General features: G+C 53.6%; 3 protein-coding genes across 3 annotated transcripts in view; 1 reads left to right on the forward strand and 2 right to left on the reverse strand.

The window, feature by feature from the left end:
- Positions 1 to 5,881, forward strand: part of ADGRA2 (adhesion G protein-coupled receptor A2) — a 28,087-nt gene extending 22,206 nt beyond the window's left edge. The window contains exons 13-19 of the mRNA XM_063175110.1: positions 757 to 958; positions 1,231 to 1,439; positions 1,545 to 1,672; positions 2,043 to 2,166; positions 2,256 to 2,401; positions 2,727 to 2,816; positions 3,145 to 5,881. Of these exons, the coding sequence (XP_063031180.1) occupies positions 757 to 958; positions 1,231 to 1,439; positions 1,545 to 1,672; positions 2,043 to 2,166; positions 2,256 to 2,401; positions 2,727 to 2,816; positions 3,145 to 4,327 (2,082 nt within the window). The 3' untranslated portion in view covers positions 4,328 to 5,881. The remainder of the gene's footprint in view (positions 1 to 756; positions 959 to 1,230; positions 1,440 to 1,544; positions 1,673 to 2,042; positions 2,167 to 2,255; positions 2,402 to 2,726; positions 2,817 to 3,144) is intronic.
- A 104-nt stretch (positions 5,882 to 5,985) lies between these two features.
- BRF2 (BRF2 RNA polymerase III transcription initiation factor subunit) lies at positions 5,986 to 11,585 on the reverse strand. Its single transcript, XM_063175111.1, has 4 exons — positions 11,432 to 11,585; positions 10,836 to 10,895; positions 9,150 to 9,471; positions 5,986 to 7,528 (listed from the first exon to the last, which is right to left on the reverse strand). Exons 1-4 carry the CDS (start codon positions 11,583 to 11,585, stop codon positions 6,163 to 6,165), a joined length of 1,902 nt encoding a protein of 633 aa, XP_063031181.1. The 3' UTR covers positions 5,986 to 6,162.
- An 854-nt stretch (positions 11,586 to 12,439) lies between these two features.
- RAB11FIP1 (RAB11 family interacting protein 1) lies at positions 12,440 to 27,591 on the reverse strand. Its single transcript, XM_063175126.1, has 6 exons — positions 27,269 to 27,591; positions 23,053 to 23,501; positions 21,895 to 22,687; positions 18,396 to 20,603; positions 17,100 to 17,205; positions 12,440 to 15,090 (listed from the first exon to the last, which is right to left on the reverse strand). The coding sequence occupies exons 1-6, from the start codon at positions 27,589 to 27,591 to the stop codon at positions 14,872 to 14,874; spliced, it is 4,098 nt and encodes a 1,365-aa protein (XP_063031196.1). The 3' UTR covers positions 12,440 to 14,871.
- Between the last annotated feature and the right edge of the window lie 346 nt (positions 27,592 to 27,937).

Genomic DNA, 27,937 nt, shown 5'->3' on the forward strand with positions numbered 1-27,937 from the left:
GAACGAAATTTGTGACAAAATTTTTTTTTCTCAAATCATTAGACCATATATCATCCCTACATTTTCCAAATCACTTGTCATCAATCACCTTCAATTGGCCTTCCTCTATATTTCTTAGTATCAAAAACAATAATCAACTGTCATCATCACTCCATAATCACCCCCAAACAGACATGTCCCTGAGCAGCTTCCACATCAAGGAATGGGCTTGGGGGGCTGGGCTTGGGGGCTGGGGTCGAGGGGATGGGCTTGGGGGCTTGGGGTCAGGGGCTGTGCTTGTAGGTACCCTCCCTACCCACATCACATCAATCCAAAACTCCTCCACACGGGAACATCTCCTCATAGCCCTCCACATAATCCCCACGATGGTTCTAATCCTTAAACCCAAACTAATCTCCAGCATCCCCATGTGCAAGTATAGTTTTAACCAAAACATTCGACCTTGACTCTAAAAATAGAAGTTGAACCCTTCTTACCTGCCGAGGAGAGGTAAAACCAGCCAGAACTGCTAACTCTTGTATCTGAGTATAAAACCTCAGTCTCCTCACTTTCAAAGGATAATAGTAATCCAATGGTTTTAGGAGCCACTCATTTTGGTGCAAATCCAAGCGAAAGCCATGGACCTCTCACTAGTCCTAAACCTCAGAAACACCCCCAGCACAATCACAAACACAGTTAAAGCTTCCTTTTTAATCGGGGGGGTCGAGGGGCTGGGGTTGGGGGGCTCGGGGTGCTCACCAGTGCCTGCACCCGCAGAACAGCATCGCCCTGGCCTCCATCCAGCTGCCGCCCACCCTGTTCTCCAGCCCCACCCCAGCCACACGCGGGGCCGACTGCAAGCTCCAGCTGCTGGTGTTCCGAAACGGGAAACTCTTCTGCAGCACCGGCAACTCCTCGCGCCTGGCCGACGATGGCAAACGCCGCAGCGTGGCCACGCCGGTCATCTACGCTGGGACCTGTAAGGGCGGCATGGTGGGGGGCTCGGGGTGCCCCGTGGGGCTCCTGGGGCATTGTGCTGGTGCTTGGGGTGCCCCGTGGGGCTCCTGGGGCATTGTGCTGCTGCTTGGGGTGCCCCGTGGGGCTCCCTGGAGCTTTGTGATGGTGCTGAGCCGTCCCTGGGGTCCTCACGGGGAGGTGGCAATGTGTGGGATGTCCCCTGTGCCCAGCCCCTCTGGGGTGCAGGTGGAGGGGTGTCACTTGTCCTGCTGAGCTGGTTTTCTGTGGCTGCAGATGGCTGTGGAGTGGGGAACCTGTCCGAGCCGGTGGCCGTGTCCCTGCGACACCCCGGGGAGGGCACGGACCCCGTGGCTGCCTACTGGAACTTCGAGGTGCTGGGGGGCATGGGGGGCTGGAGTGCTGAGGGGTGCCAGCTGGCTGCCCGTGAGCCCAACGTCACCTCCCTGCACTGCCGGCACCTCAGCAACGTGGCCGTGCTCATGGTAGGCGTGGGGACAGCACCAGGGGGAGGAGGGAGGGTGATTGTGGGGGTGTCAGGGGCACAGGGCTGCTCTGTGGGCTCTGACGGGCTGTGCTGTGCTGTGCAGGAGCTCAGTGGCTTCCCCAGCGAGGCACAAGGAGCTGTGGAGGTGCTGCACCCGGCCATGTACACCTGCACGGCCGTGCTGCTGCTCTGCCTCTTCACCACCATCATCACCTACATCGTCCACCACGGGTGAGGGAGTGTTTGGTGCCTGTGCTGCTGCTCTGGGCGCTGGGCTGGGGGTCTCTGTGGGCAGCAGGAGAAGCTCCCCAGGTGCCCCAGCTCCCCAGGTGCTTCTCCCCAAGCCAGGAGAAGGTGTGTGGGCATGGCCATGCAGTGACACGGCCCTTTAGGACAGGGGTTCTCGGGACAGTGAGGGAGCACATTTTCAGAGAATGTGCTGCTCTGCAAGTGGCCCTGGGTCCTGCTCCTTTACCTGTGTGCATGCACCTACCTGTACATCCCCTGCAGGCTGCTGGTGCCTCCCCCAGGTGCAGCATTTATGGCTCACTCAGGGACAGGTAGGATCTCACAGGTGCCCTCTGTGCTCTCGCTCTTGCAGCACCATCCTCATCCCGCGGAAGGGCTGGCACATGCTGCTGAACCTGTGCTTCCACATCGCCATGACGGCCGCCGTCTTCGCAGGAGGCATCACCCTCACCGGCTACCGGGCCGTGTGCCAGGCCGTGGGTACCGGGTAGCGCCCAGCCCTGCACGGGCACCGGGCACCGGGGCGCTGCGGCGTCCCCGCGCCAACCGCCGCCTCCTCCCGCAGGTCGGCATCATCTTGCACTACTCGTCGCTCTCCACGCTGCTCTGGATGGCGGTGAAGGCGCGAGTGCTCTACAAGGAGCTGAGCTGGAAGGCGCCGCAGCAGCCGGACAGGGACGCGTCCCAGGCAGCCCCCAGACCCATGCTGCGGTATGGACTCCCTGCCCCCACCTCCAGCAACCCTCTGCACCTCCATCCTATTCCCTCTTCTATCCAACGACCTCAAAAATACCCCCAGCACAATCAAAACTTCCTTCTTAATCAGCCTGATCCCAATAACAAATTACATCCACTCCAGAACAGAAAGCCTCACCTCCTTATGGGAATGAAAGTTCATCATCAACTTCAAAATAAGTTCATCAATAAAGTCCCCATCAGGCCCTCAGAGGCTCAAGGGGCTGGGGTGGGATTTGCTGCCCTGGATGAGACCATCCCAAGCTCTCCAGGTGTGCAGTGACATTTCCCCTCCCCGCAGGTTCTACCTGATCGCCGGCGGGATCCCCCTCATCATCTGTGGGATCACAGCAGCTGTCAACATCCAAAACTACCACGACAACAACCCCTAGTAAGTGTGTCCCTGCTCAACCCTTCCTCCCTCCCAAGCGGGTGGCTCTCTCTGCTGGGGCAGGGAACTGGTGGCACTGGGAATCTGGCATCGAGACCATCTGGTATTAGCAGACATCTTTCAGGTGTAAGCTGAATGCTTTTTTTTAAGCTACATCTTGGTAGCCTAAGTGCACCTTGCAGTACACTTACCTTGTTACAGCTTACCTTGTTACGACTTACCTCATCTTTGGCTGGATAGCTCGTGAGCTTATGAGAGCCCTGCCATGAGGGCAGAGGTGCCCTCTGAGCAGCTCCAGGCCACTCAGAGCCCCTCTCCTCCCGCACAGCTGCTGGCTGGTGTGGCGGCCCAGCCTGGGAGCCTTCTACGTCCCCGTGGCCTTCATCCTGCTCGTCACCTGGATTTATTTCCTCTGTGCCGGGCTCAGCCTCCAGTGCCGCCCCTCGCACCAGAAGGACATCCCGGAACCGCTGGAGCCCCCGCCGCGATTGGGAGCCGCCGGTGACCTCCTGACAGACTCTGGCTCCATCTCGGTGACGCTGAACTCGGGGCCTCCCTGCCCTGAGGGGGACGGTGTGTACTCCCTGCGGGTGCAGTTCTGGGCTCTGGTGGCCACCCACGCCCTGTACGTGGCCCTGTGGACGTTCGGCGCCATGGCCGTGTCCCAGCGCTGGTACCTGAGCATCGTCTTCAGCTGCCTCTACGGCGTCACCGCCGTGGCGCTGGGCCTCTTCATCTTCATCCATCACTGCTTGCGCCGCCGGGACGTGCTCAGCTCCTGGTTCTCGTGCTGCCCCTCGTACCGCAACGCGCTGCCCATGCAGGCCTACGTGCACCCCGGGCTGGGGCCGGAGGATGGCTCGCAGGTCTTCATCGGCTGCGAGCCGGAGGCCGCTCGCTCCGGAGCCTCCTCATCCTCCTCACCCAGCAGCGCCGGCTCTGCCGGAGGCCGCTGCAAGCTCACCAACCTGCAGGTAGCCCAGAGCCAGGCGGAATCGCGGCCGCCGCCCTGCCCGGAGCCGGACGCTGCCGATGGGAAGCCCGTCAGGCCCAGCAGCAACGCGCACGGCCGCAGGAGCCACCGGGGCAGGACGAAGCCGTGCCGCGACGGGAAGCATCACCGCTTGAAAATGCTGCGGGGCCCCTCGGAGCACCCGTCCAGCGAGAGCGGCAGCCTCCACAACAGCCACTCCGAGAGCTACCCCAGCGGCAGGACCAGCCCGGCCAGGATGGGGATGCCGCAGGACGGGGATGCGCTGCCCAGCCCCTCGGAGGGCAGCGATGGAGGGAGGAGGATGGCCGACATCAGCGAGGCTCGCCGGAGGAGCGGCAGCCGGGACAACCTGCGGCCGGGTGGAGCTGAGAGGGAGGCGAAGCGGCGCTCGTACCCCCTCAACGTGGGCAGCCACAACGGCGGCCTCAAGGGCAGCAAGTACGACATCAACCTGGCCAGCGCTGACAGCGTGGCCGGCATGAAGACCGGCCTGTGGAAGAGCGAAACCACCGTGTGAAGGTGGGGAAGGACGGACGGACGGACGGACGGACGGCGTTTTCCCGTTTTCCTCGTGCACTAGCAGGGATGGGCGGCACAGCCGGGGGGCACAGCGCGACCCCGGGCCCACCCATCGCCCCGAGCTTTTCCAGCAGCGGCGCAGGAATTGCAGCCGTGCTTTAATCGCTCCTGCATGTCACTTGAGATTGATCCTAAAATGCTATTTTATATTCTACAGAGGAAATGTCTATTTTTCAAAGCTATATTATTGAATGTATATATGTATAGACAGAGCCGTAGGTGACGCCAGGGCCCCGCTCCCGGCCCCGGGTGCCAACGACTGCAATATTCCCGCCGAGGGACCACTCCAAGTGCCCTTCACGTGCAGGCACACAGCCCCAGGATGAGCACACTGCTTCTGGAGAGCAGCTGCTGCCTCTGGAACGTTCCTGCTGTGCCAGCCCTGGGGGCTGCGCCGTGCCAAAGCCATATTGCAAAGCCAAGCACAAGGTAAGAGGAGCCTCAGCTCCAAGGTGAGGTGATTGTCTGCACTGCTTTAATGCCAGACACTAAAATAAGGGCCTGGAAAGGCTCCAGACACTAAAACCACAGCCAGAAAATGCTCCCAAGTCCTCAGAGGCTCAAGCCATGCAGTGGGGTGGGCTGGCAGACCTGTGCTGCTGCCAGGACTGACCCTCTGTGCCAAAGCACCAAAGAACCAAGAGGTGGGAGAGGCCCAGAGCAGCTCTGTGTCCTTAATCCAGGCTTCAAGCTCAGAAAATACCTAGGCTTGCTCTTAGGAAGGCAGAGGCCGTTCTGGGGAGCAGGGAGCATTCCTGGGAACACAAGAGAACGATGCCAAGGAATTGGGGACCTTCCTCGGACGGTCAAAGGGCTGGAACCTGGATAAGCACTTATTGTTCCCATTGGAAAACAAATTTCCCCTTTTTCCCCAGCACACAGGTAAACCAGCCAGGCTGCAGAGGAAGAAGGTGGGAGCCTGGTGCCTCCCCTGCCCTTTCCAGCCTCCCCTGCCTCAGTTTCCCCCGCCTGCAAATGAGTTTAATGACATAGCTACCTCCGAGGGGTCGTGGGGCTGGTAGGGCCACTAGCCAGGGGAGGAAAAAAGCACTTAGTGGGGATAGGTCCCACCTGGGAACCACTCACCTCACAGGGCTGGGGCACCCCTGAGCCCAACCTGCCACTCCCTGCCTGCCTCGGCTTCTCTGCCCAGTTAAAAGTTTAAATATTTCATTGTCCCTGGGATTTAACACAGTTTAAACCCTTCCTGCAGCTCCTGCAGCCTCTCCCCAGCCTGGCTGATGCCCCGTGGTTCTATTGCTTGCTGCATTGTGACAGTATTAGAGAAAAAGCTTTGTATTCTTAATTACACTTTGTGTGTTTACAAGCCAATGACATATCAACAGAGCTTCCTGCAATATCCGGGGGGAGGGGAGGGAAATATGCCAAAGAAATGTCTTTAAAGGGGTCTTTTTTGCATTTTTATATGAATAGAATGTTTCTAGCAGATATGTTTTGTTTAATATATTAAAGATATGCCAATCTGCCAAGATCTACTGTGTGATTTCTCTCAGACTTTGTGTTCAAATGCAGTGTTTGACCTTCACAAAGACTTTCTGCTGAAGAATGAGAAATCCAAGGTGAGGCTGCCCTGGAAAACCTGGCACCTTTTGTGCTTTTATTTACTTACAACAGAAATGTAAAATAACCTGAAGCAGTCACTCCATAAAATGCCCCATTCCCTGGGCGACCGTCCCAGCAGCACAATCGCTCTGTCCCCGGTGGGCTTCACATTTCTGGTCCCCAAATTGTCCCTCTGGGCCAGGGACACCTTCAGGACCAGGCCTTGGCCCTCCTGAAGGCTCTGATCTCCTCGGGGCTCCTCAGGTACTGCTCGATCTCGCTGTCTGAGATGGGCTCATCGCCCGTCACGGCCGCGCCCGCAGCGCTCGGAGCCGCCGCCCGCAGCCTCTTCCTGGGCTGGAGGAGGCAGGGGGGCAGCAGGGGCCTCAGGGTGCCCCTCTGCTGCTGCTGCCCTGCCCAGGGACTGCCCTGCTGCTGTGGCACTGCAGGAGAGCTGGGGGGAGCCTGGGCTGGGGAGTTGTTATTCACAGAGTCCTTACCCAGGGAGCCTGGGCCCACAGAGCCCTGGGCTGGGCAGCCCTGGCTGGGGGGATTCTTATTCACAGAGTCCTTATCCAGGGAGCCCAGGCTCACAGAATCCTGGCACCCCTGGCTCAAAGAACCCTGGCTCACAGAGCCTTGGCCTGGGGAGTCCTTATTCACAGAGTCCTTATCCTGACAGCCCTGGTTCAGAGAGCCCTGGCACCCCTGGCTCACAGAGCCCTGGCTCACAGAGCCCTGGCACCCCTGGCTCACAGAGCCCTGGCACTCCTGGCTCTCAGAGCCCTGGCTCACAGAGCCCTGGCACCCCTGGCTCTCAGAGCCCTGGCTCACAGAGCCCTGGCACTCCTGGCTCTCAGAGCCCTGGCTCACAGAGCCCTGGCACCCCTGGCTCTCAGAGCCCTGGCACTCCTGGCTCTCAGAGCCCTGGCTCACAGAGCCCTGGCACTCCTGGCTCTCAGAGCCCTGGCTCACAGAGCCCTGGCACCCCTGGCTCACAGAGCCCTGGCACTCCTGGCTCTCAGAGCCCTGGCTCACAGAGCCCTGGCACTCCTGGCTCACAGAGCCCTGGCACTCCTGGCTCTCAGAGCCCTGGCTCACACAGCCCTGGCACCCCTGGCTCTCAGAGCCCATGCCCAGGCCCGTGCCCTGCTGCTCCAGCCCGTCCTGCTGGCTGAAGGCACGTTTCAGCAGGAGCAGTCGGTGCTGCAGCAGCTCCCCGATGTGCTTCACCACCGTCTTCTTGTCCAGGCGGAAGCCGCGCAGCCAGGAGAGCTGGGAGGCCATCGCCAGCAGGATCTCCAGCAGCTCCTTCAGCCTCAGCTGGGCTGGAGGGGGCAGCTCCACCCCTGCCAGGCGGCAGAACCGTGCCAGGGGGCACGAGAGGCGCGGGCCGGGCCGCAGGGACTGCCAGGCCAGGAACGCTGCGGCCGTGACCACGGGCACCGGGTGCCGCCCGGTCACCAGCCACGTGGCACTGGCCAGCTCCACAATGGCCATGGTCCGGGCCACCAGCTGCTCCTTGTCCTCCAGGAAGGGCCCAGGGATGTTGGCACTGGGCTGCACCAGCCGGAAGCTGCGGGGGAAAGAGCCACGGTCAGGGGGAGCATCGGGGACAAACACATCTGTCATTTTCACGTTTTAGGGAGAAAATCCCTGGGAAGCTGGAAAAGTCTGTCCTGGGAAGCTGAGAAGCCTCAGAGAAGAAAAGCAATAATTATCTGCTGCTGTGGAATGCAACAGGAGCATCTTTGATTGGTTGTTTCTAATTAATGGCCCATCACAGTCCAGCTGTCTTGGACTCTCTGAGAGTCACAAGATTTTATTATCATTCTTTCCTTTCCTTTCAAGCCTTCTGATTAAATCTTTTCTTCTATTCTTTTAGTATATCATTTTTTTTTAATATAACATTTAACATAAAAGAATAAATCAGCCTTCTGAAACATGGAGTCAAGATTCTCATCTCTTCCCTCATCCTGGGACCCCTGCAAATACCACGACAAATCCCTTTGCCAGGATTTCTCTCCTGGGAAGCTGAGAAGCCTCAGAGAAAAAGGAAAACAATATTATCTAATTTGTTTCTCCTGTGTTTTGCTGCTTTGGAATGTGGTTGGAGATTGTTTCATGTGAATTGTTTTTACTTATTGGTCAATGATGGCCAAGCTGTGTTGGATTCTGAGGAGAGAGTCAGGAGTTTTCATTATTATCTTTTTAGCCTTCTGTCTGTATCCTTTCTGTATTCTTTAGTATAGTTTAGTATAGTAGAATAGAATAGAATAGAATAGAATAGAATAGAATAGAATAGAATAGAATAGAATAGAATAGAATAGAATAGAATAGAATAGAATAGAATAGAATAGAATAGAATAATAAATCAGCCTTCTAAGAACATGGAGCCAGATTCCTCATTCCTCACTTCATCTGGGAACCCCAAAAATCCAAGACACACCCTGCTCCTGCCATGGCTGCTGCTTGAGGACACCAGGAGGAGTTTCTTTATGGAAAAGGTTCCCAGGCACTGGAATTGCTGCCAGGGAGGGGGTGGTGTCCCCATCCCTGGAGGTGGCACTCAGTGCTCTGGGCTGGGTGACAATTTGGGCATCGGGCACAGGTTGGCCTCAGAGATCTTTTCCAACCTCAGAGATCTGGGATTCCCTGATCCATGGTGCCTCCCTGAGCAATCTGTGAGGAGAATGGAGCAGGATGAGAATCACAGCCTGTGATGGTGTTCACAGGGGTTCTTGGATGAGGGAAGAGATGAGGATCTGACTCCATGTTTCAGAAGGCTTGAGTTAGTATTTTATGATATATATTACATTAAAACTATACTAAAAAGAATAGAAGGAAAGGTTTCATCTCAGAAGGCTGGCTAAGCTAAGAATAGAAAAGAAAAGAATGATAACAAAGGCAGCTGCCTCAGACTCTCTGTACAAGCCAGCTGACTGTGATTGGCCATTAATTAGAAACAACCACATGAGGCCAATCACAGATGCACCTGTTGCATCCCACAGCAGCAGATAACCATTGCTTACATTCTGTCCCTGAGGCCTCTCAGCTTCTCAGGAGGAAAAAAATCTTAAGGAAAGATTTTTAATGAAAAGATGTCTGCGACAACAGCCCAGCTGTGACAAGGGAGGGACAAACGCCAGTCTTTGTCACACCCCATCCCCTCCAGCCACCAAAGGCTGCCCCCTCACCTGCTCAGGTGTGTTGTCACCAGGTCTGCCAGGCTCAGGGCGGGCACAGAGAGCCCCAGCTCCCTCTGCAGGCTCAGGAAGACGCTGGCAAAGAGCTCCTGCTTGGCGTAGAGCAGGGAGCACACGGTGCCCATGGTCAGCGGCCAGCGGCGCTGCCGGCACGTCACCAGCACACAGCACCCCCCCAGCAGCTCCTTCTTCTCCAGGCTGACCAGGTGGAAGGCAGGCAGCTCCAGAGCCCTCTGGAAGTAGGACACAGCCGTTTCCTCAAAGGCTGCTGGCAGCTTGAGCACCTTGCAGAGGTCCTGCACCCGCCGGATGCCTGTGGGGGAAAAGGAATTTCAGTTTCTGCTCAGAATCGTTTGGAGCAGTGTGAGTTGCTGCTGGCATAGCCCAGGGTAAGGAGGCAAAAAGGACTTTTGCATAATATCCACAGATGTTTTACCTGTATCATTTTATTGTCATTCCTTCCCTTTCCTTTCAAGCCTTCTGATGAAATCCTTTCTTCTATTCTTTTAGTTTATCATTTTCTTTTAATAAAGTATATATCATAAAATGATAAATCAGCCTTCTGAAACATGGAGTCAAGATTCTCATTTCATCCCTCATCCTGAGACTCCTGTGAACACCACCACAAATCCCTTTGCCAGGATTTCTCTCCTGGGAAGCTGAGAAGCCTCAGAGAAAAAGGAAAACAATAATTATCTCATTTGCTTCTCCTGTGTTTTGCTGCTTTGGAATGTGGTTTGGAGATTGTTTCATGTGAATTGTTTTAACTTATTGGCCAATGACGGCCAAGTTGGATTTTATTTGTATATATTTACCTGTATTTTTATCACCTGAGAGGTTCAGGTGAGATGTTCAGGTCCCAGCAACCACACACAGAGAAAGCACCGAAAAAGCAGCAACACACACACAGAGAAAGCAACCACACACACAGGGAAAGCACCCCCACACACACACAGAAACCACAGAAAAAGCACTCACACACACAGAAATAGCACCTGCACACACACACAGAAAAAGTATCCACACAGAGGAAGCACCCACACACAAAGAAAGCACAGAAAAAGCACCCACACACAGAGGAAGCACCCACACCCAGACAAAGCACCCTGCAGCTTTCACCCTACAGGGCCCTGGGGGCTGTCCCTGCTCTCACAAAGGTGAGGGCTCATCAGGGAATAGGGGAGGAGTGGCTCAGAAACACAGGAACAGATGTAGGACAAGGGAAGGAGCCAATGGGGTCTAACAGCTTTTGGAGGGAAGCTTCTTGTGTCTCCCAAAACCAGGGAATGCCCCCCACAGGATCTCCACAATTCCCTGTTTTTTATATTAAAGCTTCTTTTATAATTAAAGCTTTTTTTGTACTAAAGCTTTTTGTATATTAAAGCTCTTTTTTATATTAAAGCTTTTCTTTTATTATTAAAGCTCTTTTTATATTAAAGCTTTTTTATATTAAAGCTTGTCTTTTATTATTAAAGCTTCTGTGGAGGAGCAACTGAATCAACACAAAATGATGACAAAAACAAGCAGCACTCACCCAGCCCTGCACACACTGAAGTCCCTCTCAGTCCCTCAAGGCAGGCACCAAGGGCACTCCCCTGGATCAGTTCCAGGGGTTTTTGGCATTTTTCACTGGCAGAATGAGGTGAAACAAACGGGAGGACGGGGAGTTTCTCTTACCTCGCTGCAGGCAGCGGCTCAGCTGTTCCTTCTGCCCCGTGCTCTGGGAATAGGCGACCTCTGGAAAGCAGGGAGGGGAAAATCTGTCAGTCCTGCAGGGAATGCAGGGACGCAGAGTGTCTGTCAGTCCTGCAGGGACGCAGACATTTGGTTTTGGGGCCACCAGGTGCCCACAGAACCGAACTGCAGCAATCAGAGCTGTTTGAGGGCACTGAAAACAGGTAAAAGTGAGATCGTGGATCTCCTCTGAGCTCCAGACAGAGCCAGCAACAACCTCAGGGCTGCTCTGCTGCACTTCCAGCTTTTCTAAGAGATTCCAGTGAGATTTTAATAATCCCTTTTAACGATAAGAGATTCATTAAATTTAAATTTAAAAATTTCAATTCAATTAAATGTAAAGCTCATCACCGGCTCCAAGCCAAACCTGGCCGGGAATTGCTGCGGGTGGGCTGGAAACCCCCGCTGGTGTTTGGGGGGATGGAGAGAGGGGTCCGCCCGGTCTGACCCGACAGTGCCCGGTACAGACACAGCTCGGAGCGCTTCGCTGCTCGGGCCGGCTCGGTCCTGCCCCCCCCGCCCCGGTTCCGGTAGCGCACCCCTCAGATGCTCCTCGTCGGTGTAGGTGGTGGTGAGGAGCCCCTCGGAGAGGACGCAGCCGCAGGCGGCACACACCAGCTGCTGCTGCGCGTAGTGCGCGTCCTCCACCAGCGAGCCCGAGCCGCACTCGGGGCACCGGCCCCGCGCCGCCATCGCCGCCGCCGCGCTGGGGGAGCACCGGGGCGGGTGCACCGCCAACAGCCAATGGCGGCGCGGCCCGCGGTCCGTCCCCATTCCAGCCCGGCCGCGCCGCCGCCTCTGCGCGCTGCGTTCCGCCCCCCGGTAGTTCCGCCGGGGATGCTCGGGGACCGGGGGACAACGCGGCCGCCACAAAGGGGAACCGGGGCCCTCATGGCCTCCTCCTCCTCCCATCACCGCTGCCACGACGACCCCGAGTGCCTCCGCGCTCCCTGGTGCTGCTTTACAGGAACCTCCGGGGCTGCCGGTGCAGACGAGCCCGTCCAAAAGGGGTCCCCAGTGTGAAAAATGCCCATTTTATGATTGGCTTGTCGCAAATATTAAAATGAATATTATATGTGTTGTGTTAGAAAGTGATGCTGTGTTCATTCTCTTAAGTAGTGTGTTAAATATAGTTTTAGGTTATAACAAAATGTTAAAATAGAAACGATGCTATGTAGGATACTTTGTTTAAAGAAAGGACTTGCAGGGAAATTGCAGCCACAGGACACCTGAAACTTTCAGAGAAAAAGAATTTATTGCCATCTTATCAGAAGAAATTAACTTCTTCCCACCTCTAAGGTGCTGTCAGGATTCAGAGGAAGAAGTTGATGATGACCAGACAGAATCCTGTGTTTGAATGGAATTTATGCATCATGGATGAGGTGTATGAATGAATATGCAACACTTGAGTCTGAACATGAACTACTGTCTCAAGTGCCTTCAACCCAGACCCAGAAAAACCCACAGCTGGAACTGCCACAGGAGATGAGCAGAGAGGCACAAGGAGGGGACAAAGCCCTTCAGAACAAACACAGGGTGCTCAGAACTCTGGGTTTAAATTGTCTTTATTTTAGTGTTCCATAAAACCAACAAGTGTTTAAAACCAAACAAACAGTACCTGGGCTAAAAGCAGAGAGTACAAACAGGGAACATGCACGAAATCCTTCAATAACAAACAAGAAATTTGATTCTTAAGGCCCTTGAGGATGTAAAATGCCAGTCCCCCCACATTAAAAGAAGGATTTAATGAGTGTTGTCAATAAAAATGAGGTGTGAGGGCTGAGGGGGTCGAGGACTGGGACCCCCCCTGTGCCCCCAAGGACAGCAGAGCTGGGCTCAGCTTGGGTTTCACCCAACACCCAGGGCTGCAACTGGCACAGAAAGGCTGCCCAAGTGTTAAGGCTTCATCTCTGCTAACAGCAGAATAATTGTCTGCATAATAATATTATTTTCTGCATAATAGTATTATTTTCTGCATAATAATATTATTTTCTGCATAATACCATTATTTTCTGAGTAACAGTATTATTTATTGCTTTGGTCCTGTGCAGGTCACTCTTCCCAGCGGAGAAAAGAAGTCTAAAATACAAATTGATCAGTGAGGTACAGGATCCTGTGTGCAGAGAGGAGGAAACAAATCAATCCTTCATCTTCCTCACTCGAGAAGGCACAGGAGGGAGCAGCAGCAGCACTCAGAATGAAACCACCACCAAGGCTGCCTCACTCAGAGCAGAGGGGGCAGCAGCAAGGACAGAGCACCCTCACTGCTCAAATAACACTAAAATGAGATTCAAAGATCTGAAGTCTTGCAAGACTCTCAGCTCTTAAGGCTTGTTGGAGGTCAGAGCTCAGTAAAGCTCCAGACTTTGGTAACAAGAACAAAAATGTCATTTAGAGCATTTCTTTGATTTTTCTAATAAATGTTTACATCTCTGTGCAAATCTATCAAACTGCTCCTGGCTACAAAATCCAGCATTTGGGATCTCCAGTGGTTTGTGACATTGCAAGCAGACTGCTCACAGGGTGAGAGCTGCACCTAAAGTGCTTTCCTGTGGAAAAATGGAATTAGAAACTCACCCCTGGGCCAGGAGTGACCCCACAACCCAACCATTTCCAAAGGCAGGAGTGTTTATTTCCATAGAATTAAGGCTGGAAAGGTTTGAGCTTTGGTCCTCATGAAGCTTTGGTCCTTTGCAGGGCTCTGTTGGTTTCCCAGCTTCTCTCTAAGCCTTCCATGGACTCTCCCTACCCTGGTAAACCATCCTTTGGAAGGGCCTTCAAGGTGAGCCCCAGCCCCAAGCACCAAAGGATTTCTTTCTCAAAAAGGAGAAGGTCAGAGAGCTCCCAAGGGCACAAGGGGCAGAGCCAGGGCAGCTTCTGCCTGAACAAGCTCCAAAACAGAAATTAAGACATCAAGAGAAAAATTTCTGATTTAAAATGTACCTTTGGAAGAGTCCTCAAGGTGAGCCCCAGCTCCAAACCCCAAAGGATTTCTGTGTCCCTCAAAAAGAAAAAGGTCACAGAGCTCCCACAGGGCACAAGGGGTGAGAGCAGAGCATGGGGCAGCCTCTGCCTGCTCTGAACAAGCTCCAGAGCAGAAATTTAAGACACTAAGAGAATAATTTCTGATTTAAAATGTACCTTTGGAAGGGTCTTTAAGGTGAGCCCAGCCCCAAACCCCAAAGGATTTCTGTGTCCCTCAAAAAGGAGAAGGTCAGAGAGCTCCCACAGGGCACAAGGGGCAGAGCCAGGGCAGCCTCTGCCTGCTCTGAATAGCCTCCAAAACAGAAATTTAAGACACTAAGAAAACAATTTCTGGTTTAAAATGTACCTTTGGGCTAAATTAATGCCATTCCTATGGTAGAAACATACCATGAACTTCAATGTCTCCTACTCCAAAAAACCTGAAAACTTTCCCTTGAAGGACTCTTGGGAATGTCCACTTGATGAGATGAACTGAGATTTGGTCAGCTTACAGTCAGGGCATTAATTCCTTTTAAATTAAATTTAAATTCCTTCAGCCCTCTGAAGCTGGGCCATCTTTGGATTTCTCCAGTGTAGTTAATTATTATTATTTTCAAAACAATCAAATCCTCAAGCTCTACTGTCCAAGGATTTATATTGCACTACAACTTCAGATGTGGAAAGAAAAGTAACTGATCTCTAAAAGCTGCTACAAAACAAAACAATTTAAAAAAAAACCTTCCTAAAGGATCATCAGTGCCTTGCTGGGAAGCAAAACACATCAAAAACCCTCCTCCTTCCCATCACAGCCTTGGCATTAATGCCTGACCTTCCCAAATAATGGGAAGAAACCAAGAAAATAAATACAGCAAGGTGACCTGATGGAACGATTAATCAATCTGAGGGTTGCTCAAGGCAGGAACAGGAAAAACTCATTTTCTGTGAGCAGCACGAGCAGCACCAGCAGCTCCTCACCCTCCCCTGAGGGGGATTCAGTCCTTGCCCACCAGACCCTTCACATCTTCCCAGCTTTTTTGTTGCCAGACACGGAGACTCTGAGGATGTTTGGGGTTTCCTCCATGACTCTGACCAGCAGGTTGTCGATGTAATCCTCAAGCTCCCTGACCTGCAGGTCCTTCCTGGTAATGGTATCCTTCTGTCTGAGCACCAGCTGGATCAGCTCATCGTGTGTCAGCTGAGCATAGGCATAGGCAGGGTCTGAGGGATCGTATTTCTGCAGAGGGAGGCAGGGGAGGCAGGCTCAGAGCAGGCACAGCACATTCCAGAGCAGACACACAACACACGGGGACAGCTGCTGCCAGAAAAACCTGCAAAACCTTCAAGCAGCTGCTCAGAAAGCCAAATTCAGGTTAGACAGCAAGAAACAGCCACCCAGGCCTTTGCTCGTTCTTCTTATTGATTTGAAAAATCTGGTTTTAAGCCTCAAGCAGCATGAGAGGAACTGGGCAGCTTGAGGGTTAAAACCAGATTTTTCAAAGGAAAATCTTAAAATCTGGTTTTAAGCCTCAAGCAGCACGAGAGGTACTGGGCAGCTTGAGGGTTAAAACCAGATTTTAAAATTTTCCTTTGAAAAATCTGGTTTTAAGCCTCGAGCAGCGTGAGAGGAACTGGGCAGCTTGAGGGTTAAAACCAGATTTTAAAATTTTCCTTTGAAAAATCTGGTTTTAAGCCTCAAGCAGCATGAGAGGAACTGGGCAGCTTGAGGGTTAAAACCAGATTTTAAAACCAGATTTCAAAATTTTCCTTTGAAAAATCTGGTTTTAAGCCTCGAGCAGCATGAGAGGAACTGGGCAGCTTGAGGGTTAAAACCAGATTTTAAAACTTTCCTTTGAAAAATCTGGTTTTAAGCCTCAAGCAGCATGAGAGGAACTGGGCAGCTTGAGGGTTAAAACCAGATTTTAAAATTTTCCTTTGAAAAATCTGGTTTTAAGCCTCAAGCAGCATGAGAGGAACTGGGCAGCTTGAGGGTTAAAACCAGATTTTAAAACCAGATTTTAAAATTTTCCTTTGAAAAATCTGGTTTTAAGCCTCGAGCAGCATGAGAGGAACTGGGCAGCTTGAGGGTTAAAACCAGATTTTAAAACCAGATTTCAAAATTTTCCTTTGAAAAATCTGGTTTTAAGCCTCAAGCAGCATGAGAGGTACTGGGCAGCTTGAGGGTTAAAACCAGATTTTTCAAAGGAAAATCTTAAAATCTGGTTTTAAGCCTCAAGCAGCATGAGAGGAACTGGGCTGCTTGAGGGTTAAAACCAGATTTTAAAACCAGATTTTAAAATTTTCCTTTGAAAAATCTGGTTTTAAGCCTCAAGCAGCATGAGAGGAACTGGGCAGCTTGAGGGTTAAAACCAGATTTTTCAAAGGAAAATCTTAAAATCTGGTTTTAAGCCTCAAGCAGCATGAGAGGAACTGGGCAGCTTGAGGGTCAAAACCAGATTTTAAAATTTTCCTTTGAAAAATCTGGTTTTAAGCCTCAAGCAGCGTGAGAGGAACTGGGCAGCTTGAGGGTTAAAACCAGATTTTAAAATTTTCCTTTGAAAAATCTGGTTTTAAGCCTCAAGCAGCATGAGAGGTACTGGGCAGCTTGAGGGTTAAAAGCAGATTTTAAAAGCAGATTTTAAAAGCAGTCAGCTTCTGCTGACTCCTAGAACACTGCCCAGGGAAGGAGTGTGAGCACAACAGGCTCCTGAGGGGCATCACACACAACTGAGGTGCAATCAGAACACCCATTGCAAGTTTTGAACCCTTTGTTGCAAGTTTTGAACCCTTTCTCAGTCTGAATCTCTCAAATCCCATCCTCTCCCCTCTCACCAGGAGGAGGCACTGCTGTTATTTCAGTTCTAAATTCCCCATTTCACCAAAAAAACCCTGAGAGACCATAAGAGGAGCTGGGATTTTCCCTGCTGAGCCAGGGATGCTCCCAAGCTTTCATTTCAGCCTGCAGGGAAGCTGTGCAGGTCTCTTTTGAGGCCAGGATTAAGCTGAAAGCTCCTCTCAATCCCACTGCTGACCCAACTGAACAACTGTGCTCCAAGGAAGTGGCTGGGCTGAGAATTTCCCCCACAAAAAAATGAACCCCAACTCTATTTATAGGTCAGTCAGCAAAAGAAAAAAAAGAATTTTTAGACTGCTCCCACTCTTGGGGGCTGACCAAAAGGACATTCATACACAAACTCTTCAAATAAATCAAAGCCTGGGCAGTGAAATTGCCCCTTCCCTCCATACCTTCACACTCATTTCCAGCAGCTTTTCATTCATGGTGCTGATGACATTCAGGTTCTTGCTCTGAGGTTTGTTTGCCATGGCATTCATTGGCTTCACAGGATGGAGTCTGTAACAGGAAAAAGAAAGGGTCCTGTTGTTCAGGCAGGAGAGGAAACAGCAGCATGACAAAGATCTTTAGAATGAGAACAAATACAGCAAGAAATTGGGGATGATTCCCTCCCTGCTCTATCTCCTGAAAGAAAAGAGATTCAGCTTCAGGAAGACAAGGTATTTCTAAGCCACAGAGGTTCTGTAAGTATTTTAAATATTTTCCAGTTCTCTGCTGTCTTTACTGACTTAAGGTGTTGGAGATAAAGCAGCAGCAGGAAGGGAAATACATCCTGTGTGTGTCATGGAAGAAAAGCCAGGTCAGGCTGCACGAGGAGACAGAACACAGGGCAGCTACTGTGATCCCTCAGAAACTGGTATTTCAGGCTGCCTTTCCTAATCAGAACATATTTGTGATCTTACAACACACCAAATACTTCTGCTGGCCTGAGACAAGTGTCAGGCCTTGGCCAAGCTGAACTGACACCACCAGCTGCAAGGAAGTGCTGCCATTATTTGCCTACACGGGACTTACAGCACACAGGGACAAAAATTTATTTTTATTCCTGAGGTGTCCTAGACCCCAGGCAGAGTTCTGCAGGTGAAGCCTCAAGGGCTGACAGGTCAGTGGCACCACTCCACGGAGCAGGTGAACCCTGAGGAGCCCACACAAGCAGAAAATGAAGCACCACCCCATTTATCAGGTGTCTGACAAACAGCTCAGCCCCAGGCCCTTCTGCCAGTGGGATGGAATGGTTCCATTCCCCCTGCACTTTCCCTAAGAGCTGTGAGGAGCAGCTGCTCCCCTGAGGAGCTGCACAGACCCTCCTGCAGCCAGCAGCAGCCCCACAGCAGCCAAGCCCTGACAAACCCAGCCCCCAGATGAAATCAGGGCTGTCCTGGCCTCGTGCAGCAGCCGCAGGGACAGAGGGCAAAGCAAAGCTCAGAGCTGCTGTGATCCCCACATGTCTCACCTGCGCTGGGGAGACACGTTTTCACGTGGTTGGGGAATGTTTCAGAGGGTGAAACCCGTGCCTGGAGAAGATTTTTCTCTTCAGTGTGCTCCCCTTGGCAGCCAAGCCCTGACAAACCCAGCGCCCAAAGGAATCAGGGCTGTCCTGGCCTCATGCAGCAGCCTCAGGGACAGATGTGCACCCAGAGGGCAAAGCAAAGCTCAGAGCTCACTGCTGTGACCCCCACATGTCTCACCTGTGCTGGGGAGACACGGTTTCACCCCATGGGGGGTGGTTAGGGGACGTTTCAGAGGGTGAGACCCGTGCCTGGAGAAGTTTCTTCTTGCCCGAATTTGGCGCTTTATCTGCGAAGCCCTCGGCTCTCGGCTTTTTCGGAGACTCTGCTCTACAACTCAGGGTGTCAGAGAGGAGGGAATGAGAGGAAGAGTGGGGCTGGCAAGGACTTGACAGGGAGGAAGAGAAAGCAGAAGGCTCAGAGAAGTCACACTCTGCACGCTCCTCAGCACCTGCACTGCTCTCCAGCTGTTGTTTCTCAGAATGAGTGTCACGCTCCTTGGAATGAGATGTCACAGCTAAACCTGAGTCAGCTCCTTGGACAGAGACCCTGGGAGCCCCCAGTGCAGCAGGCAGCTCAGCCAAACTCCCTGGCAGCTCAGCCAAGCTCCCTGGCAGCTCAGCCAAGCTGCCTGGCAGCTCAGCCAAGCTCCCTGGCTCACAAGCACCAGGCACGGCTCCTGCTCCTCCTCCTCCTGGAGCAGCAGCAGAGCTATCAGAGAGCTGTCTCTGCTCTCCATGCAAAGCTGTCACACCTCTGGGCTGCCCCCCACTCCCCAGAACACCTCTGTCACCTGCAGTGGCCCCACAGCTGTCCTGGCAGTCCCCCAGCAGCTCCTCATCAGAGCCTCCCTCAGGGATCACGGGCAGCACCGAGCCGCGCTCCCCAGGAACAGGAAGGGCAGAGCTGACATTTGTCAGACAGACAGACAAACCATCACCACCCTCCTTTTCTACAGGCCTGCTCTGTCCTCTTTGGGGACTGACACCTCTGGGTGCCACTGCAGGGGTGACAGTCCCCAGGGAGCCCCCCTGAGCAGCTGAGGCCTCGGGGAATGGGAGCCCTGGGGTGGGATTTGCAGCATCCCCTGGAGCAGGAGCATCGGCCTGGGGGGTCCCTGGGGGTCTCCTCAGCAGCACAGCCACTCGTGGGGCTGGCTTGGGGGGCACAGGGAGCTCCCTGCCAGCCCTCCCTGCACCCCCTTCCCTAGGGGACACCCTGCAGGCTCCCAGTGTGGGCTGGACTGGAGGAAGTGGCTGATTGCCAGCAGGTGGAGGTGCCTGGGGCTCTGACATGGGCACATGTTCTGCCCGCTGCTTTCCACAGGGCTCCTGCTCCTCCCTGAGCTCACTCTTGGGGCATTGTGCCTGCTCAGCCTCTGCCACGAGGCTGTCACTGCACTTGGAGAGAGACACAAAACCTTTGCTCACACCAGTGACCTCCACAGCTGCTCCATCACTGCTGCAGGTGGGATGTGTGCTGTCCCCAGAGAGCTCTGCTGATGGGTCACCCCCAAACCCTGCTGGCTCTCCTGCTGCCCCTGAGCTCATCTGTAACCTCCCCCTGGGATCCAGGGGCTGCTCTCCACCTGCATCACCTGATGGAACACCCTGCCATCCCCCAGGGACAAAGGACACACATTTCCCAGGGCCTGCCTTGCTGCTTTCCAAAGAACCCCCAGGCTGAAGCCGGGCAGAATCCCAGCGTGGCTCTGGAGCCAGCCCAGGGGGGCCAGACAAGGTGCCCAGAGGGTGTGGCACAGCTGTGACATGGCTGGTCAAAGCCACCTGTGCAGAGCCCCCTGAAGCAGCACGAGCAGGGGGTCCTGCAGAGGAACAATCCTCCCCAGCAGGAAGGCAGGAAGGGGCAGAACCAGCCCGGGCAGCTGGCACTGCCTGTGCCCCACGCCTGGACACGAAGGGATTGCTGTCATTGAAAGGACAGCCAGAGGGGACAGAAGGGGTGTGTGGGTCACAGAGACCCTGGGAAGCCTCAGAGCCCTCAGGACCCTGCCCCCAGTCAGCAGCAAAAGGATTATTGCCCCTGGCAGAGACCTGCCCAGGAAGAGGCACTGAGGGAACAGAGGCTGCAGGATGATGGGATGAAGGGAAATGGGTGATGCTGTTGGGATCCAGGGCTCTGGATGCCCTGTCCCACTCAGCACTGAAAGGGTTCTTGTCATTCCAGAGCTCTGCAGCAAAAGCAGGAGAAGTAAGAGAGGCAGGAGTGATGATTTCAGAGTCTGGCACTTGGACTGTCTGCCCCACTTCAGAAATAAAAGGATTATTGGCACTGCTGATAGGGTGCACTGACAGGAAAGCAGGGAGGGGGGCAGGTGCAAGGGTGGGAAGCGTGGCTTTGGGTTCCTCCTCTGGAGACAGGCCCAGTCTGCAAAAAGGGACAAAAAACTCGCATGTCACTTGCAGATGCAACACGAGGCAGGAACAGACAAGCTTTAGCACCAGCCTCCATCAGCTCTGCCCCTGGAGATGAGCTACACCTTACAGAGACCTCAGAGAGAGGTGTCCCCTTGTCTGGGAGACTTTGCATCCTTAACTGCACCTTTATAAGCACTGGGCTTATGCCAGAACTCTCCTGTCACAGACATCTTTTATGAAAAAGCTTTTCTTTAAGATTTTTCCTCCTGAGAAGCTGGGAGGCCTCAGGAACAAAATGCAAACAATGGTTATCTGCTGCTGTGGAATGCAACAGGTGCATCTGTGGTTGGTCCATATTGGTTGTTTCTAATTAATGGCCAATCACAGTCACAGAGAGTCTGAGCCTCAAGATTTTGTTATCATTCTTTCTTTTTCTATTCTTATCCAGCCTTCTGATGAAATCCTTTCTTCTATTTTTTAGTATAGTTTTAATATAATATATATCATAAAATAATCAATCAAGCCTTCTGAAACACAGAGTCAGATCCTCTTCTCTTCCCTCATCCTCAGACCCCTCTGAACCCAGTCACACTCTCCTGCTGCAGAGCTTGGTTTTGCTGCTTTAAGCACCCTCTCTTTGCACCCCAAGCAGGTTTATTAGTATGTAAAACACTGCACAGGCAAGAAACTCAGACTTGAGAAGCACTGAAAATGAGGAGTTAGGGGGACACACAAAACACAGCCTTATTAGTAGGGCACACCTACAAATATATATATTATATACCTCATACACAATTTATATATTTGTATGAGGGATAAAGGAGCAGAATTTCCGAAAAAGCCTCGTGACCAAATCCACACCAAACCCCTCTGTGCTGCTGTGAGCAATGCCAAAAGCAGAAGGGCTCCAAGGCCACCCTTTGGGAGAGCACAGCCAAGTAGGGAAGAGGAAAGCAGAGATGTTAGAAGGGGCATTTCAGACCCTGGGGAGGCTGCAGCCACACAGCTCTGCCAGAGTTAGTTTGTGCAAGAGATCCAGCAAGAAAATTCACCCCTTCAGCACCTGCACAGGTGCCTCCTGAGCTAGAGAACCACTATTTCAAGGAGCACCCCCACATCCATCTTTTATTCACACTGAGGAAGAACTTGGGAGTTGTTCTTTGCTCTCAAAGCTCCCAACACCAGAGTAAAACCCACAGGCACCCACAGAGCAGCACCTGAGCCCAGGTGTGGCAGACACAGCCTGCTGCCACCTGCCACCAGCAGTGCCCATGCCACTCCTGCCAGCAGCTGGGGCTCACCTGGGTTTCACAGCTTTGGTCTTGGCTGCTGCAGCTTTCTCAGGTTTCTGTTCCTCCTCACAAGGGCTGAGCTGCTGCTTGGTTGTGATGGTCTCCTCTGCATGGTGAGCATCTCCTGAGGGGCTCCCTCTGCCCACATCTGCTGGGGCTTCAGGGCATTTGGTCTCCTCCTCACTCTTCTCTTCTGGAATTGTATTTTCCTCACTCTGCAGGGTCCTGTCAGGAATAATCTCAGCATCGCTGGGCTTCACCGTTTCCTTCTTCCCAGTGACCAGGGAGAGCAAGGCAGACTTTTTGTGGTCTGGTTTTTTGGTCTCTCTAAGAGGCTCAATGCTTGGTGGAACGCTGGTGTCCAGGTGCTCCTCACTGCTGAGCAGTTTGTATGATGGCAAAGTCATGGATTTGAAGGTCTCCAAGGATGTGGAGCCAGAGAATGCCTGCCCAGGAGAGGTTCTCCCCATCTCTTCAGGTGGTTTAGTGGACCTGGAGGACAGGTTCTCCTCTGAAGCAAAGAGCTGCTTCCTCCTGAGGTTGTGAGGAGAAGGGGAGGAGGTTGGAGTCTTGTCCTTTGTCGTGGTCTCTTCCATATAGACGTGACTGCCATTGATGCACAGACTGGACTTGGACACGGGATCGTTTTTGGATTTAAGGCCACTGAACAAAGAGAGCCCATCCTTTTTGGTGTGGTTGGTGGTTCCCTGGGTTAGCTGCCTACTGTCCAAAAAGGCTGGTTTGCGAGATTTGAACAGAGGAGAAGGAGCTGGCTTCTGTTCTGGCACGCTTTCAAAGGATCCTGGAAAAAAAAAAAAAAAAAACAAAACAGGGAGAAATTGAAGATGCAAGAACAATCCTTTCTCTGACACTACCGCCAGCCTCAGTGCCAGCAGGGAGGATTTGGTCAGAAAGGAGAATTTAACCAGGGCTGTGAGAAGCGCACAGAACCCTTTGGGGGAAGGTTTTGTGCCAACACTCACGTTCTGAGGCAGGAGAGGTCTGGCACTCCTCCTCATCCCACTCCCCTCATCCTCATCCCCTTTTCTACAACACTACTGCCAGCCTCAGGGCCAGCAGGGAGGATTTGTTCAGAAAGGAGAATTTAACCAGCGCTGTGAAGAGTGCAAAGAACCCATTGGGGGAAGGTTCTGTGCCAACACTCACGTTCTGAGGCAGGAGAGGTCTGGGACTCCTCCTCCTCCTCATCCCACTGTGCCTGGAAGTCGCTGGGCCGCAGGCGAACCCTGGGGGTGAGGGGCTGCTGGGTGGGCAGCACTGACATGGACTGGGACAGCGATGACTTCTGCAGGCCAGGCTTGGAGAACAGCGCTTTGAACTTGGATTTCTTCTTCTCCTTCTCCACTGCCTCATCCTCGCTGTCAGCAGGGGAGTGGGAGGTGCTGGGGACGATGGCTGACGCTGTGTCTGAGAGACCACTGCTCCTCTTGCCCTTGAGTTTGTCTTTGAGCTTCCCAAAGGGAGAGCGGGGCTTGTCCTTCATGGACAGATCGAACATGCTGGCTGTCATGTTGCTCCTCATGAACTGGATGTCCACCTCGATCTCCCCTCTCTCCTTTTCCTTCTTCCCAGGTTTGGAGCGAAGCTTGTACCACCTGCAGCAACAAGGAGGTTTCTTTAACCACCAGTGTCACAGACATCTTGTATGAAAAATCCTTTCCTTAGGATTTTTTCTCTTGAGAAGCTGGGAGGCCTCAGGGACAAAATGTAAGCAATGGTTATCTGCTGCTGTGGAATGCAACAGGTGCATCTGTGATTGTGGTTGTTTCTAACTAATGGCCAATCACAGCGAGCCACAAACCTTTGTTATCATTCTTTCCTATTCTACTCTTAGCCAGCCTTCTGATGAAATCCTTTCTTCTATTCTTTTAGCATAATTTTAATATAATATATATCATAAAATAATCAATCAAGCCTTCTGAAACATGGAGTCAGATCCTCGTCTCTTCCCTCATCCTCAGACCCCTGTGAACAGTCACACACCAGTAATTGAGAACACAGAAGGTGCTTTATGGCTGAAAAATCAAATCAGCCCACAGTGCAGGAAAAGAAAGACTTTAATCTTATGGTGACGTCACCTTCACAGCCCCAGGTGCCAAAGAAAACATTCCTTATCATACCAAAGTGATTAATAAGATTTGGTTTTAAACCAGATAAGGAAGGGTTAAAAAAATGGAGAAAAAACCAGAGGCACAACACGGAATTCCTGCATTTCAGCTCAGCCACTCTCCTCTGCCCTTTCATCTCTCCTCCTGACACGGGGCAGGGGCCACAGCTTTGAAGTGGAGCAGAGCAGCAGCCTCAGAGCTGCACACGCTGTCCCACGCCCTCATACCTTTCATTCCAGCTCCTTAACGCCTGCTAAGCCAAGGAACCCCTAATCAAGAGCAGAGAGCCAACCCCAGGCTCCCAGAGCTCGGGCATTTCCAGACGGGCTCGCACCAGGCAGGGCATCGCTCAGGCAGAGCCCTCTCCCTCCCCACACACAGCTCCCCAGCAGTGCCCAGGGCACCCCAAACCACAATCCCACCACCCACACGCCCTCAAGCACCCCTTGGTGACACCCAAACCGCATCTGAGGCAGCACAAAGGATGAGCAGCACTGCACACCAGCGTGGTTCTGTTTGTTGTAGCATTCCCAACCCTACAGAAGCCATAGGAAAAGGCTGCCTGGAAACTGATGGGTTTCTTCCTCCAAATAAAGGCAGCAAACAGAGCATGCAAATGTGCCCTGCCATCAAAATTGCACTTCAACCTCCAAAGGTATACTGGAAGCAATAAAAGAGAACAGGAAAAGGTGACTTGCTCCAGAGAAAATGCAAAACTAATGGGGATAACTGAAGGAGATGGATGCAGGAATCTGCTACGGACACTTCAGAGGGAAATGTGGAAGAAATTCTTCCCTCTGAGGGTGGTGAGGGCGTGGTCCTGGAGAAACTGTGGCTGTCCCTCAAAGTGTTCAAAGCCAGTTTTGGAGCGATGTTCCAGTGGAAGCTGTCCCTAGGCAGGGCAGGGGGTGGAACAAGATGGGCTTTGAGGTCCATTCTGGGATTCTGTGATTCTAAACGAACTGGGCTAAGAAGACACCCAGGGAAGGGTTTTTATCAGGAGACCAAGGCTTTGCCCAGTCCCTGGAGCTGCAGCAGCCCCAGAATCACAACCCCTGTGCCTTTAACACGAGCCAGTTCTGGGCACTGTTGTTCCAAAGTGATTTCTAGGGGCATCCCGTGCCACAATCGATCCCGTGTGCTCAGCAAAGGCAGCTCAGCCCTGCCTGAAAGCAGCACCCCTGGGGGTGTCTGCAAGGAAATCACCGACTGACAGCCCCCAAACCACAAAAAAAAAAAAAAAAAAAAATCTCATTAGTGGCATTTATGGTGTTAGCAAGCACCTGTCAATCAACATTATCTATTTTCCAAATAAAACTACTCCTTTATGGCTACACATCACCATGGCAGCAAGAACAAAACAGGCTTCAAACAGGAAACCGAGGCCTGCAAACAACTGAAAACACCAGAAATTTCCCCAGGAGCACCAAAGCTGTGTTTTGTTTGGTTTTTTTTTTTTTTTTTTTTATTCTACCTCTCAATTCTCCTTTGCCCAGACACAAAGGAATGCCTGGGAGCCCCGAGGCACCGGCCCCGAGCTCTGCTGACCAAGGGGCTCTGCAGTGTAAACACAGCCCAGTCTGACACAGCCTTAATGAACCTAATTAAGCCTTGATGAACGGGACGGCTCGGCGGCGCTCAGGTGAGGCAGAGGAGGAGGAAGGTGACTCACCAGCACATTACAAGGCTGCTGACTCCCAGTAAAACCCTCCCGGGCACCACCCCTGGGTTTCACCGTGCCCGTGTTTGTGTTCAAAGCAGCGAGTGTGTGACACACACAGAGCTGGAGCTGGGCAGGAGCGGCCCGTGGAAGGTGGAATTACCCACCCTGACACGCTTCAAGTGTTTGTTAGCAAAAGTTAATTAGAGCTTGGTCTGTGCTGGAAGGGGCAGCGCTCTGAGGACATCAGGTTTTGGGGGTCAAGCTGGCTGTTTTCTCTGGCAGTGTTTGAAAATCAAACCCAAGGACCAGGCAGGACTGGATGGAAAAGTTGTCTCGGGGACCCCCAGCTCCCTCCAGGGGAAGGCATTCCCCAGCTGTGGGGGCTCATAGGGGTGGGAGGCACAGGTCCCTTCTAAACCTCTCCATGAGCCTGAGAGCCCCCCCAAAACCTCCTCTCCATCCTCTGCAGGACCCAGAGGGGCCTCTCCATCCTTCTCCCCAGCTCCTGTGGGGCACAGAAATCCCCTCACCATCCTCCACAGACCTTCATGGCACACAAGGGTCCCCCCCAAACCTCTCCATGGCCCTCGTGGGCCTGAGAGCCCCCCAAAACCTCCTCTCCATCCTCTGCAGGACCCAGAGGGGCCTCTCCATCCTTCTCCTCAGCTCCTGTGGGACACACAAATCCCCTCATCCTTCTCCCAGCCCTCCGTGGGGTGCACAGGTCCCTCCCAAACCTCTCCATGGCCCTCGTGGGACGCATAGATCCCCTCCAAACCTCTCCATGACCCCCGTGGGCCCCCAAAACCGCCTCCACATGACGCAGAGGGGTCTCTCCATCCTTCTCCCCAGCCCCCGTGGGACACAGAAATCCCCTCACAGCTCTCCCAGACCTCAGTGGGACACCCCAAATCTCTCCATGACCCCCGTGGGCCTGAGAGATCCCCCCCAAAACCTCTCAATTCTTCTCCGCAGCTCCTGTGGGGCACACAAATCCCCTCCAAACCCCTCCATGACCCCCGTGCGCCTGAGAAACCCCTCCAAAACCTCCTCTCCATCCTCCTCCCCAGCCCCCGTGGGACACAGAAATCCCCTCATGCCTCTCCCAGACCTCTGCGGGGCACACAGGTCTACTCCAAACCTCTCCATGACCCCTCAAAACCTCCTCCCGAACCTCCGCAGGACGCAGAGGGGCCTCTCCATCATTCTCCGCAGCTCCTGTGGGGCACAGACATCCCCACCAAACCCCTCCATGACCCCCGTGCGCCTGAGAGACCCCCCCAAAACCTCCTCCCCATCCTCCACATGACCCAGAGGGGCCCCTCCATCATTCTCCGCAGCTCCTGTGGGGCACAGAAATCCCCTCACCGTCCTCCCCAAGCCCCGTGGGGCACAGAAATCCCCTCCAAACCCCTCCATGACCCCCGTGCGCCTGAGAGACCTCCCCCAAAACCTCCTCCCCATCCTCCGCATGACCCAGAGGGGCCTCGCCATCCTCCTCCCCGGCCCCCGTAGCACACCGCAGCCCTCACACCCCTCTCCCTGCGGGTCCCCATCCCTCCCGGAGCCCCCTGGAGCCCCCCGGTCGCACCTGGTGTGCCGCCGGCCGCCGTCCTCCCTGAGCGGGCCCAGCTCCACCTCGGCGCGGCCCAGGAACTTGTCGGCGCCGGTGAGGGCGCGGTGCAGCACGGTGAGGCGCAGCGCGGCGGCCTTGGCGGGCAGCTCGAACGTGGCCTCCTCCCGCCACAGCGGCTCGCCCCGGCAGCGCTCGGCCACCGACGTGCGGAACTTGTCGCGGCCCAGCGCCATCACCGCGTACGCGTCGCTGCCGCCCGCCGCCGCCTTGGCGCGCAGCCCCCGCGCCCGCAGCACCGTCACCCGCACGTGGGTGGGCGCCCAGCCCGGCGCCGCCATGGCTGCGGGAGAGCGAGCGGCGGCACCGGGGATGGGGACGGGCCGAGAATGCGGCGGGACGGGACGGGACGGGACGGGAGCGGCGTCGGGCGGTGAGCGCCGCCCCGCCCCGCCCCTCTCGCGAGAGCGCGGAAAGGGCGGGGCCTGAGGGGCGGGGCCTGGGCGGACAGGTGAGGACAGGTGAGTGTGTACAGGTGTGTGCAGGTGTGTGCAGGTGTGTATGCAGGTGGGTACAGGTGTGTGCAGGTGAGTGCAGGTGTGTGCAGGTGTGTACAGGCGTGTACAGGTGGATAGCGGTGGGTACAGGTGTGTACAGGTGTGTGCAGGTGAGTACAGGTGAGTGCAG

The sequence above is a fragment of the Melospiza melodia genome, chromosome 23, assembly GCF_035770615.1.
Source record: "Melospiza melodia melodia isolate bMelMel2 chromosome 23, bMelMel2.pri, whole genome shotgun sequence".
In the NCBI taxonomy this organism is placed as follows: Eukaryota; Metazoa; Chordata; class Aves; order Passeriformes; family Passerellidae; genus Melospiza; species Melospiza melodia.

What these genes read in the sequence shown, in the direction of transcription:
- BRF2 (XM_063175111.1), bottom strand. Translation starts at nt 11,585, where the DNA reads ATGGCGGCGCGGGGCCGGTGCCCCGAGTGCGGCTCGGGCTCGCTGGTG. An exon ending in CGACGAGGAGCATCTGAGGG is followed by an intron (nt 10,896 to 11,431) that starts GTGCGCTACCGG and finishes CCTGCTTTCCAG; the next exon opens with AGGTCGCCTATTCCCAGAGC. An exon ending in GTGACAACACACCTGAGCAG is followed by an intron (nt 7,529 to 9,149) that starts GTGAGGGGGCAG and finishes TTTCCCCCGCAG; the next exon opens with CTTCCGGCTGGTGCAGCCCA.
- RAB11FIP1 (XM_063175126.1), bottom strand. Translation starts at nt 27,591, where the DNA reads ATGGCGGCGCCGGGCTGGGCGCCCACCCACGTGCGGGTGACGGTGCTG. An exon ending in ACCAAAGCTGTGAAACCCAG is followed by an intron (nt 20,604 to 21,894) that starts GTGAGCCCCAGC and finishes CCCTTTTTGCAG; the next exon opens with ACTGGGCCTGTCTCCAGAGG. An exon ending in ACCGTGTCTCCCCAGCACAG is followed by an intron (nt 17,206 to 18,395) that starts GTGAGACATGTG and finishes TTCCTGTTACAG; the next exon opens with ACTCCATCCTGTGAAGCCAA.